General features: G+C 37.8%; 1 protein-coding gene across 1 annotated transcript in view; it reads left to right on the top strand.

Moving 5' to 3' along the window:
- ei24 (EI24 autophagy associated transmembrane protein) overlaps positions 1-13,735 on the top strand; it is a 29,149-nt gene that overhangs the window by 5,586 nt on the left and 9,828 nt on the right. The window contains 3 exon segments of the mRNA XM_028810367.2: positions 7,222-7,355; positions 7,658-7,803; positions 12,797-12,857. Of these exon segments, the coding sequence (XP_028666200.2) occupies positions 7,314-7,355; positions 7,658-7,803; positions 12,797-12,857 (249 nt within the window). The 5' untranslated portion in view covers positions 7,222-7,313.

Genomic DNA, 13,735 nt, shown 5'->3' with positions numbered 1-13,735 from the left:
AAGAAAACGGACCAAAATACATATTACAATCACATTACAGTGATACGATATTAACAGGACACCCACAGATAACACAGACGCAACACCTGATGGGTAATAATAAGAAGAAACAAACGCTCCGTATTAAATATACGTCATCTGCACATGTAGAAACTTTACATCATAAGTGAATCTCATTACAGTGATGCACTATTAATCGTACAACCACAGAAAACGCTCCATATTAACAGTGAGTATGATCATCCTTATTACTTATCCATATTACTAACGACAAAGAACAGAGCAGTCATGAATTCACGATCACGGCTGCAAAACGATACGGCTCGAGTAACGGAACCACACAGACGAGCCCACATGAAAAAAAACAATAAACGTAGGCGCCTACAACGACGATAAACATCACAATATCGCAAAAAAATGAAAATTATTACTCGAAAAAGGGAAAATATGTTCACCGCGGACCAGGTGTCATTAAAACAAAAGCAGAATAAAGCGAGATCAGAAATGAAAGACAGAGTAGAAAGAAAAGTACAACGTCATAAACAGTTTAAACGAGGGGGCCAAACACATGGACAGCAGGTTACAGATAATGAAGACCGGAATTCAAAAGCTTCAAAAACAAAAGCTAGACTGACCGAGATACAAACTGAAACGGGAAACACTACGGGGTTCGCAGTGGTCCACAGTGCACCGCATAATAGTACAGACGGAGCTCCGTATTAACAGTGGGGGGCCCCAGAGTGACACGGGCGAACGCTCCGTATTAAACGTGCGTCATCCTCCCACGTGGCTGCCCGGCGTGCACGGGTTCAAAACGCCGGGGGTAGGCGAGCGGAGCCCCCTTGTAGAAAATTCTAAAGGGCTCACAAACTTTCAAGCACAACTGTATACTGTATATATACTGTACATATATATAAAAAGACAGTTTTCACCATGACTCTTCAAGGCATAAAGTTGGAATAAAATACAGGTTAAATTATTATTATTATTATTATGTCTAAAAGAAACTTGTTTGCTCAAGAATACACTAAATAAATAAAATCAGTGCAATCATATTGAAATTACAACAAAAACATTTATTTATATAGCACATTTTCATACAAATGATGTAGCTCAAAGTGCTTTACATAATGAAGAAAGAGAAAAAAGACAAAATAAATAAGAAAATAGAATTCAGGAAGACTAATTAATATAGAATAAAAGTAAGGTCCGATGGCCAGGGAGGACAGAAAAAGGAAAAAAAACTCCAGACGGCTGGAGAAAAAAAATAAAATTTGCAGGGGTTAAAGGCCATGAGATCACCCAGCCCCCTCTAGGCATTTTACCTAACATAAATGACCTCACAATCAGTCCTCATTGTATTCAGGGATCACATGGAAGAACTTGATGACGTGAAATTACACACCAAACATAACGGTGATTCCACAGCATTCATGGCAAATCAGAAATGAACAGAGCAAAAGAAAAAAGTCACAAACACCAGCTTGTCACATAAAAGACATTCTTATTTGAAACCAATGGATTTACCTTACTGCTTGCTGACCTGCAGTCACCCACTGAAGTTATGCTGCATTCCATTTGAACTGGGAAGTCGGAATTTCCGAGTTCCTAGTAGGAAGTTTCAACTGGAATGCTCCCACAACTCCGATTTCCTACTCAGAAAGTGGGAAGAGCCTCACCAATCCTGACCTGAAAATCCAAGATGGCTGCACTGCGCATCAACAGATCTGAAAGCTGTAGTATTACACTGTTTATTAGCACTTCTGTCTAATTGTGTCAGTGTAAATCAGTTGTGCACACAGTATATTCAAACTGTCTGTGGATGTGTTGCTATGGTGTTTGTATGGGCAACATACCTCATAATGAGTTGTTATTCATTTGTTCAGTTGTTGTCTGTACTCCGAAAGAGCAAATATAGCAGGTTTTCCTGGCAGCATCTGTATTAGTTTCCCGAATGTGGTCAACTTGGCTGTTACGTCATTCCCAGCTCTGAAATTTCTCTTTCGAGGTAAAAGGAATGCAGCATTAGTCCTGAACGAGCTCCACAGCACACCTGACTACAAACCTTTCCTGGTCCATTTTATACTGGTCTGTAAAATCGTTTCTCAGAGAATCCGAGCCCAGCTTGTTCACCAAAAAAAGGCATTATCCCTTTATTTTACTGTAATTATTTACCCATCCTGCTTTAGCACTGTTTATTCAGTTCTTCAACATAAATTTAGCAGTTTCTGAAGTACGTACAGGATTATTTCAACTAGGAGAAGCAATAATGCGATCTCCCAAGCATTTGACTCAGGAAATTTATCATTGTGGATGCTTCTGACATTTTTTACCCATGGCTGCTGGATGTACACATGAAGAAAACACTGTGAATTCCGTAAGTATAACCTGATTAAGAGTTTACATTGCCAAATAACAGGACTACTCGGGGAGAAGTCTTCACATGTTAACCCAATTTCTCAAGACCAATATCGCTGTTTCTCCTACCGGAATAAGGATATACATGGAACTTCCGAGACCAAGTTTCTATGGATAACCAGGTTATTAAAGGGAATGCAAATGCACTCACAGTTAGTGTTCGGCTAGGATTTAAAACCAGTTTCATGTAGCTGTGAAAGAGTACCACTAACCTACAATTGTGAAAAAGTCAACACACCCCATGGAAATTGTTGACTTTTGCAACAGATTTGAACAGGCACGGTAGGCCTTCATGCAAACAGTGCCTACAGATGAAGGTGATATACTTGAATAAAAACAAAAGGAATGTTTGCCTTTTCAAGTATTTATTCAACAAAAATATAATAGATGTAGTAATGAAGGGCGGCACGGTAGCACAGTGGTAGTGCTGCTGCCTCGCAGTTGGGAGACCTGGGTTCACTTCCCGGGTATTGCATGTTTGCATGTTCTCCCCGTGTCTGCATGGGTTTCCTCCGGCGATTCTAAATTGTCCCTAGTGTGTGCTTGGTGTGTGTGTGCGCCCTGCGGTGGGCTGGCGCCCTGCCCGGGGTTTGCTTCCTGCCTTGCACCCTGTGTTGACTGGGATTGGCTCCAGCAGACCCCCGTGACCCTGTGTTAGGATATAGTGGGTTGGATGATGGATGGATGTAGTAATGAAAATTGTGTCCACTTAGCCATGCAGAATTCCTCCAGTTGTAAGATGTCTGTGGGTCTTCTTGCATGTACTGCCCATTTTAAAAATCCCATTTTTAATGGGATTCAAATCAGAGCTTTGACTAGGCCACTCCATAACTCTCCGTTTCTTTTTTGTGAGCTATTCCATGTTTAATTTTATAGTGTGCAGGGTACCAGTGCATCGCAGGAGATTTCAAAGTATATTTTCTCAATTTGACTGGGAACTAAATTGTTTATTCCAGTTTTGAAGCATTTTTAAGTTTTGTCTACTTATCTAAAGCTCCAATACAAATATCTTAGCAAGCAGTGTTTTCAGTCCTAAATTGTGTAATATAAAAACTTTCTTTCTTCATGACATGTATAGTCAACTCCAGAATTTTTGGCTACACTCATTAAAACAAGTTAAACATTAATAAGATAAACTACACATGTAATCGGTGATATTTAGGTCTTCAACAAATACGTAAGCCTCATCTTTTATTTTAACACATTTTTTTTTCAAACAAAAAACTTTCTGTAGTAGCATTGAAAACATAGGTTTAAAAATATTTACACTTCCATTATTAATATTAGGTGAACCTTTCTTGGTAAAAATAAAAGCACCGAGCCTCTTTCTGTAATTTTAACAAGGTTAGGGCACATGAGGGATTTTGGACTACACTGTCCTTGCAGAGCATTTCCAGTTCTTTAATATTCTTGGAGTTGTGCTTGTATACCAACCACCCTCTGCAATTCACACCACAGGTTTTAAATTGGGTTCAAATCTGCAGAATGAGATGGTCATTGAAAAACTTCAGTTTTGTGTTTATTCAACTATTTCTGTGTTTATTTTGATGTGTGTTTGGGTACATTATGTTGCTGAAATGTCCAGCCAAGGCTGAATTTCAACATTCTGGCAAAGGAAGTCAGTTTCTGGGTTAAAAATTCCCCTTATGTAGTTGAATTCCGTTTTCCATTTACCTTCACAAGAGTACTTGCAGCCAAACAGCCCTAAAACATCAATGGTCCATCACCATATTTCACAGTGAGTAAGCAGGTGCTTCTCTTTATGTAGACCCCTTTTTTGCTAAAACATGCCAATAGTGTGAACGATCAAAATGTTCAATTTCCATCTCATCTGACCATAGCACACAATTCCATTTGTAGTTCTAGTGATGCAAGGAAGACATCAGGAGCCGCCTGTTTGTGTCTTGCGCCTAAAAAGGGCCTCTTTCAAAAAGCTTTAGGTCATGGAGGTGGAGTCCAACAGTTAATTTAGAAATATTAGAACCCCAATATTCAACCAAATTATGAAGTTGAGAAACTAATCTTTGGGGATTTTCCTTTCTCACTATGCGTGGGGGCATCATGCTCATGCTGATTCCAGGCAGATTTTCAGCCGTTTCATACTTAGAAATTTTTTTTTAATACCCTGATTGTCCTTAACATTGTATTCTGTGGCCTATGAATTTTTATAACCATTGCCTAATTTGCACAACAAAGGATGACCCAAGGATTTTACGTGTGTGCAGCATCTTATTTATACCCCAGGGAAACAGGAAATGGTTGTAGACAGCAAAGGAGTTCCTGGATAACAGAAGCAAGGATATGTATTTATTTGATATTTATTTAAAGATGGCAATAAATTTGTCCCATATGCTCTTGAGACAATACACTTTTCTCAAAATAAAACTATGTTCTTGTAGGAATGACTTTTATTTTTAGACAAATAGTAAAAAATTCTCCAAATGTTTTGAGGAATGTTTTAATCCTTATATGTGTTGCTTATTTTATGTTTGTTCTTACCAATTTTCTTCAGGGGTGTCAATAATTCAATAGTTGACTCTATAAGCTTTATAACATAGTGCATAGCTGTAAATATCTGTTTGGAAAAGTGTAAACTGAAGCCATAATGGGATGTACAAGGTCTAAAATGCTTAGGTACACTTTGTGCATTCAAATGATGCCCTGTTGGTTTTAACAGGCCTACTGTGTGGGGAAAAAAAATATTCCCTACATTGTTACACTGGTATTTACCATTGACCTAAGGTAGAACAGCTTCATAGATTCATTCTGCTTATGACAAATTCTGACCTTAACATTTGTCAGACCAGGCAACATATTTTCAATCAGTTGGTCACCTTGTTTTTGGTAATATTTGCCCACCACAGACTTGTCTTCCTGCTCTTAATTGACAGGAGTGAAATCTGGCATTTGTCTTCTAATAATGTAGCTCAAGGCTGTGTATGTTATGTATTCACAGGTACTCTTCTGTGCCACTGATGTAAAGAGCTGCTGTTTCAGCATGGGTGCCCTTTCTGCTAATTTGAATTAGTCTAGCCATTTCCCTCCGGCCTCTCTCATTAACTCACATAACTGCCACTCACTGGCTATTTGGTGTTTTTGCACCATTCTCTATAAATTCTTGATACTTATAGTGTGTGAAAAGACCAGGAGGGCAGCTGTTTCATTTACAAATAAAAATTTCTACTCAGATTATTCCAAAAAATTGAAAAAAGAGGTTGGTGGCCAAATACATTGTCAAGGTACTGCATGTACAGAGCATAAAATAAAATAAAATATTTTTTACCTTGCTACTGCAATAGTTAATCTCTTTTATTTCCAGTATGTCAGAATATTTTTAATGAAATTATGGGATGTAAAAATCATCTTCCATTGCAGTATGAATAAGATCAAATTGTAAAATGTCTTTAAAATTTCATTAGAAGGCTTTGTTTTGGTAGCGCTGCTGCCTTGCAGTTAGGAGACCTGGGTTCGCTTCCCAGTGTGGAGTTTGCATGTTCTCCCCATGTCTGCGTGGGTTTCCTCCCACAGTCCAAAGACATGCAGGTTAGGTTCATTGGTGAACCTAAATTGTCCCTGTTGTGTGCTTGGTGTGTGTGTGCGCGCCCTGCGGTGAGCTGGCGCCCTGCCCGGGGTTTGTTTCCTGCTTTGCTCCCTGTGTTGGCTGGGATTGGCTCCAGCAGACCCCCCTGACCCTGTAGTTAGGACATAGTGGGTTGGATAATGGATGGATGGCCTTGTTTTGTTTTTCTACTGCCTTGCAACAAGGAGACCAGGGTTCACTCCCTGTGTGCTCCATGTGGAGCAAAGTTTGCTCGTCCCCCCTGTGCCTAAGTGGGTTTTCTGTTGTGTGTATGTGTGCGTGTTTGCCCTGCAATGGACTGGTGCCCTGTCCAGGGGTTGTTCCTGCCTTGTTGGATAGGCTCCAGCTTCCTCACAACCCTGCTCAGGATAAGCAGGTTTAAACATGGATGGATGAATGTTTTGTTTTTTCTTTGTATTTCTATTGTATTTCCGGATTAACTCTGAAGTTAATGGCTACATCTGTTATGTTATTATTATTTGTTTCATTAAGTGGTATGTCATTGTAATGTTCTGATTTTCAAAAATACGATAAAAACTATTAAAGTCAGTCAGTCAGTCATTTTCCAGCCTGCTATATCCTAACACAGGGTCACGGGGGTCTGATGGAGCCAATCCCAGCCAGCACAGGGCACAAGGCAGGAACAAATCCTGGGCAGGGCGCTAGCCCACTGCAGGGCACACACACACACACACACCAAGCACAGACTAGGAAAAATATTAAAGTAAAAAGAAAAAAACGCTTTTTCTTTGATGGTCTTGATTTCTGATTTTAAATTCTCTGGACCTACTGTTAATATGTAATGAGAAAAGTTCAGTGCAGTAAAGATAACATTAATGATATTAAATAAGATTAGTTTAAAGTTTACCTTAGTAACCTCTTAATATTTTTTTTCTTACTCTGTAAAGCGTCATTGGTAAGGTTGGTCTGGCAGCATTCCAGTAGCGCTATCCTGCTTTGTCATGTAAATGTCACCTGGATTTTCTGTCAAAAACTAGAACCCCTTTTAAGTCATAATGTGGAAAATTAAAGGGAATGGCTAGAGATTTATTCAGTTCTTAACTGGAGTCAAGTAAATTAGAATTGTAAATTTTGAAAAATGCAAATGAAAAAAATATTTTACTTATTGTTATGACGTTTCTTGAACGCAAAGCTGACATTCACTATTCTGTTTTATTTTCTGTAACCTGAGTTCCTTACATATTTCTTTTTTTCTAATCCAGGTGCGAAGGCCTGCCTCCAGACAACATGAGAGTTTTCTTGAGTTGCAGCACACCTTCCTTCTGTAGCTGATGAACTTGTCTAAGTACCGGAAATGGCTGACAGCGTCAGAACCTTCCTGCATGATGTTGCAACAGTCAGTCATCCTCTTGGCAATTTAAGAGAATTGGCAATGAGTATTGGGGGATTTTTTTTCCATTAAGTAAAGAGGCATTTTCAAAGTGAGGTATTTTTAGCGACTAGTTATTTTAGTTAATTATTAGAGCCCCAGCAAAGACTATTATAACGGCACACCATTTAATATTCAGTATTGTTATTAGAGGTAGATACAAGTCTTGAAAGTATGAGTGAAAAAGACTTATGTTTGTCCTGTAATTGTTTTATTTTTTTAAGCCTTTTTATCTTCAAAATAGGATTTTGCTTATTTTTTTATTTCAGGGAATAAAGGACTCCATTTTAGGGATTGGCACAATCTACAGGTTAGATGCAAGGATCCAGCAGAAACGAACAGACCAAAGACGTAGGAGGATCAGTGGCGCTTTGGCACAGAGAAGGGCACAGAGTGAGGAGCACAAACGGGAGATGTGAGTCAAATTAGTTTTTGGACTTTTAGGAGACATCTAATGTGGCGTTGACTGGCATTGTCTTTGATCTGGGTTATGTGGGGAACTTTATTTGCAGTGGAGTGCGCTTGTTGTTCATTTCCAAATGGTCTTTTGCTTGTGTCCATGCCATAGCTTGCTTTGCCTTGTCTTTCTATAACTTTGTAGAGAAAAGTATAAACCTGTTTCACATAAAAAGCTAGCAAGAATCTCTGCTGCCTACAAAAAACGTGTACCTTGTTTTAATTGACAATGCATCTTCTGCTGGCTGGATCAGAATTCACCTGCTGGTAACAGTGAAATTCTGACATCTTTTTACGCAGCAAAGTCTACAAAGATATCACTAATCTTTATTAGCAGTGTTGTTATCAGATGTGGGATAACTGCAGAAAGTTCTCACATAAGCAGACCATGCCAGACAGTTTTTCAGCCTGTTCTCCACTCTTATATACAGATATAGGTGGGCAGGGAGGTCTGTTAGCTGAGAAACCTTGTGTGCCACTGAAACCCCAGCCAAAAAGGGCAGTGGTCATCTTAACTTAACATTTCCTACATAACTATCACATAACAAACCTCAGTACATAAAGCAGTGATTTTCAATAGATGCACGCATTCACGGCAGAATTGATAGAGAGTTTCTTTTAGAGAATGTCAACTCCTCATGTGAAATCCAGCTGCTTCTATGACAGCCATTGTCCATTTCTGGACTTGGCCAGTGGAACGCAAAGGCTAATTTCATCCCTGGATGAAGCGTCTCTTCAACTGAACACCTTTGAAATATCGAAGTCAGTTTTGTTTCTGTTTAAAAATGTATAAACATGGCTCCCAGATTAATATGCACAAGTACAATTACACTGCTGCCCTCCACAATATTTTCCTCCCATCTAGTCTGTGAATAATTATTTTTTTTCAATGAGCATTATCACCGGCCAGGACAGGAGCAGTCCCTCCAGTGCACACCTTTGCATTGCTGCAGCAGAACTCCATCTTGCCCCCCCAAGTCTCTTGTTTCTACTTGCCACTGTCACTTCAGTTTGAATGGCAAGTTAAGTGAAATTACTAACATAAAGCCTACATAATATATTGCAATTAATAATTATTAATAGTAAAAATACTATAATAATAAGACAGCTGCCATTAAAAAATACCGTACAATAATTATATAGTACAACCATACAAGGTTGACGCAGTGCCTTCTGACTTTGTAATGTTGCTTGTATTTGGCTCTTGAGAAAAAATATCTAGGAACCCATGGCTTACAGTGGAAGAAGTTTGGGGATCGTGTTGAAATTTAGTTTGACTTAAAACATAGTATTAAATATTGCTGTTGAATGCTTAATTGTGCTGTGTCATTCTTATTGCCATGTAATTTTATAAAACTAATGTTAAGAAAAAAGTACTGAAGTAATAGTTATAAGAATATAAGCATTTGCGGCATGTGGATACATTTTACCTTTTTCTTCTTCACACAAATTAAATGCTCCTTTAATTCTTAAATGACAACACAGTCCTGAGAACAGAAAGTTATTTCACTCCACATTTTAACATTGCCAAACTATAGTTATAGATTTTACCTCTTATATGTAAACATCTACATGTGGAAGTGTGTGTGTGTGTCTGTCTGGCCCGGAAGTGAGAGGTGGAGTCGGGGTAAGGGTTCTGCCTCCAAGGAAACAGAAAACTCGCTTAGCCGCTAATAACACAAGCGAGGCCAGCAATTCAGCAAAACGAAACCTCCAAAGAAAGACAAAGTCGATTATCCGTTAACACTGACAAACCGGTATCCCTTTTACTTTTCCTCCCACAGATAATGCACAAATGATGCAAGCACGTCAGCAAAACGGATCCTCCTAGGAGAGAGACGCCCAGAGTAGTTCCTTTCAATTACCTGACATCTCTACATTTCGATTTTTTTTCCCTCATGATTTCAATAGTTTTTAGGATCCTGGGCTTTTTACTGCACAGGCTTACACAGCTAGTCTTTCTGTATAATATGCTACCGTGGCTGTTCGTTTGTCTGTCCAGGATTTTAAACCACCTGTAGCTCGCAAACCGTTTGAACTATTGACCTGAAATTTGGTACACATATACTACGTGACGTCTACTGTCCACTTACAGGGTGATGATTGACCTCCAATGTTATTCATCTTTTTATTTTATTTTAATATGGAATCAACTCTCGGCAGCGCGCAGCAAGGCAGCCGTGTGGCACATGCGTACACACATCATTCTCATTCTCTAGCACCTTCACCTTCACTTCCCCTACCTCTTCTTATCTTAAATCATTCCTGAGGCAGATTGAACACTTAAGTGCCAGCTTAAGTGAAAAATTAAGAAAAAGTACTAAGTAATTGCAACACAAAAACTAACTTAATTAGTTTTAACGCGAAAAGATGACGACGATAGAAGAGAAGCAGCGGGCCGCTAGGGTGGAGAAAAGAAGAGCTGCTCAGGAAGCAGCAAGCGCATCAACCTCTGAGCAAACGAATGCTAAACGTACAGAGAAAGTGGATGAAAACTAGGAATGCTCAAGTCAAGTGTATTCACTGCACGTTATCGAGCAGTACATCGTCACTGGCAGATTATAATATGAAATCTTAATTATCTTTAAGTAACATAAAGTTGATTTGCAGACTCTTCTAATTTGGTTAAGAGTTGCAAAGTGGCCTATTCAAGCAGTGCAAGGAAGAAGCCAACACAGTATGGGGTGGCAATTCATTATAGAGCCCACTCATGTATGTACACTTCACACACACACACACACAATGACAGTTTAGAATCAGTAGATACCCATAACTGAACATATTTGGGAAGTGGTAGGTCACCCAGATCACCACAAGAAAGACTCGGATGCAGATAAAGAGAGAATGTGCAAACTCCAGAAAGATTCAAACCCAGGATGCTGAAGGCAGCATTTCCAACCACTTAATTATTGCTTGATCCTTAATTATGAAGTGAAAAACAGACTTGAACAATCTCTGCTAAAAACAGTTTTCTTCAGAATTTATAATAATAATAATAATTCATTAAATTTATATAGAGCTTTTCTCAGTACTTATTTCACTAATTAGTGATATCACATCCACCTTTGTGCTTTGAATGTGCTTTACATAGATATCTAAGAAATCCCACATTTGGTAACTGCAGCCCCTACCAAAAATTCATATTTAAGAAAATTCAACTTTTAAAGTAAATATTTGTAAGATTATAAAAAAGAATCTGGGCAGAGGTACAAGACTTTTAAAATTCCCAAAACACAGTAAAGGCAAACACAACATATACAAAATTTTCTGTGTATGTAAATCATTGTAGAATGTTGAACCCTGTAGCTCTGTGTATGTAGAAATGAAGATCATTAGTCAGGGAAACTGCAAAGAAGCCCAGAGAAGCTGTAAGGAGTAAAGTGTTTCAGATCTGAAATGGGAGAAAGTACATGTATGGTAACATCTAACTAACTGCTAAACATATTGGGTTTAAATATGAAAACAATTCCTCTTCAGGTCTTGAATATTGTTTGCCAACAGGCATGTGGGAGAACTTGAGACAAAGTGGGAAAAAAAATCTATTTTTGCAAAGAGAACAAATTTACACTTACAGGCAACAAGGATAACACCATACATCACTTTGATAGCACTATCTATACTGTGGAATATGGTAGAAGTAGAATGCCTTTTTGTACTGTGGCCAGAAAGCCTTGCAAACAAAAAATCCAAAATTATTTCAGCAAAATGCAGAGAAATCTTGGAAGAAAACCCGATGCATTCATTAAGAGACTTGGAACCTCAAAAGTAGTAATCCAGCAATGCACTGATCCAAAATATACACCCAGAGCTATACTGTAATTATTTAAAATAGTGAGTGAAAGTCAAATCCAGATCTTATTCCATTTGAGGATATGAAGCTGCAAATTGCTGTTTACAAGAGGGCTATAGACCACCTGAGGGAGTTTCAGAAATTTTGCAATGAAGAATTGGCAGCTTTGCAATATCCATATGGACAAAAGGATGTTATTTATAGCTACTGCATGTTAGCAGCAATATTAAAATACTGTATGTTCATTGCATATAAATCATTCTTAATAAATGAAGTTAAATTTTACATTTTATTGTAAACTGTGCTGTTGCTAGCTATGTAATATGAATGTTGTGATAATATACAGGAAGGCAAAATATAACTGTTTTCATTGGTATTTATTTAAATAGCATATATATTTTTTTTTGTTCTTTATTTTGTCTTATACAATTTCTTGTATTAGGAATTTGGTAGTTTTCGCATACCCCTTGGGGTCAGAGCGCAGGGTCAGCCATTGTACAGCGCCCCTGGAGCAATTACAGGTTAAGGGCCTTGCTCAAGGGCCCAGCAGAGCAGTGGCCTTTTGGCAGTGACGGGGATTCGAACCGGCAACCTTCGGGATACCAGCGCTGCTCCTTAGCCTCAGAGCCACCACTCCGCCCTATATATTTTGTGTTGTTTTGTGCTTTAGTAATCACATGTAGAAATATGAAGGTGAAGGAGAAGCACCAGAGCACTAACCTTGCTTAGTAAATTTTACATTTGGAGTTGATGTTACGTAGTGAATTGTTAATTTGACCACTGCTGATTAATGACAACCTTTCTTCTACATCTGTAAATACATCTGATTACTTCTTAGCTGCTATTGTTGGGTACTTGGGAATGCTGTATGTGTCTTTATTTTGGAATGGGCCTTTTTAGCAGAATAGGCATAGTGGTTTTTTGGCTTCATAAGCTCTCAGATGAATGTCTAGCATTTTACCTACGGGAAAAGATTAAACAAGTCCGAAAAGAGAAGTAATTACATTTCTTTTTCATGAAATAGCTAAAATAGTTTTTTCATAGCTCTAACTTAGTTTTGTTTAATTGTTATATCCGTGTATTCATTACATTCTTATATGTTCATTAATTAATTTCATGTTTAGTAAAACTAAGACATTTTTGTTTTTTTGTTTTTTTCCAGTGAGCCCCGTCTGGCCAGTAGAATCCTGCAGTGTTGTGCCTGGAATGGCGGCGTGTTCTGGGTAATGTATTTGTGGGAGAATGTTAGATTAAGTAGAGAGAACATGCAAGGTGTTAAAACCCATGCATTATTTAATGAAGTATGAAATCACATACAAGGAAATTTATAAGACCCAGGCAGATCTGTTACTGGAAAGGTTGTATCTCAGGAGTGTTTTTTTTATTTTTCTGTTATTATTAAAAAAAGAATTAAATGTAAAATATATAAAGAGCTATAGTGAATTATATAAAATGTACTTTAACACATGAAAATTACAATAAACTTATTTGAAATTGTAATGTGTTTACTCATAATATTCTATTAGGCTGTTATTTTGAACCTTCCAAATGCTGTAATTCTTTTTTTATATAATTTTACATTAGAAGCGCCTCAGTTGAATGTTACATAACTGTAATGGTTATAGTACAGTAAATGCAGTTATGTAGTTTACTAACATACGTTTCAGACAGTACAAGAATAAACACAAATTTATTAGGTTTGGCATAGTTAGTTATTCCAGTGTTACTGTACATTTAGAATAAATTTCTCAGACACATGTATGCATCTACGTACATATACCATATAAAAAACACACTTCTACTACAAATAATAAGTTTCCTAATTTGTATTGCCTCAGGGTAATTTCCTAGCCATTATTCACATTAACAATTAAAGTAGTATTCATCTAATACTACACAGTTTGGAACTATGATAGTTTAATTTAATTAAAATAAATAAAACACTAAACATGAAAATGATGTCAGCCAGTGTATTCAAGTAAGGCAACAGAAACCTAACACACTGTATAGTTTACTCTTATAGTCACCTGTCTGTAACACAGAAAACCTGACTTTAATGAGTAACTTGTCTGTGCAGTTTTTGTGTATGCTGTATTGGCTG

The sequence above is a fragment of the Erpetoichthys calabaricus genome, chromosome 9, assembly GCF_900747795.2.
Source record: "Erpetoichthys calabaricus chromosome 9, fErpCal1.3, whole genome shotgun sequence".
Lineage (NCBI taxonomy): Eukaryota > Metazoa > Chordata > Cladistia > Polypteriformes > Polypteridae > Erpetoichthys > Erpetoichthys calabaricus.
Note: the sequence above shows the minus strand (reverse complement) of the source record. Positions and strands in the feature narration are given on the sequence as shown.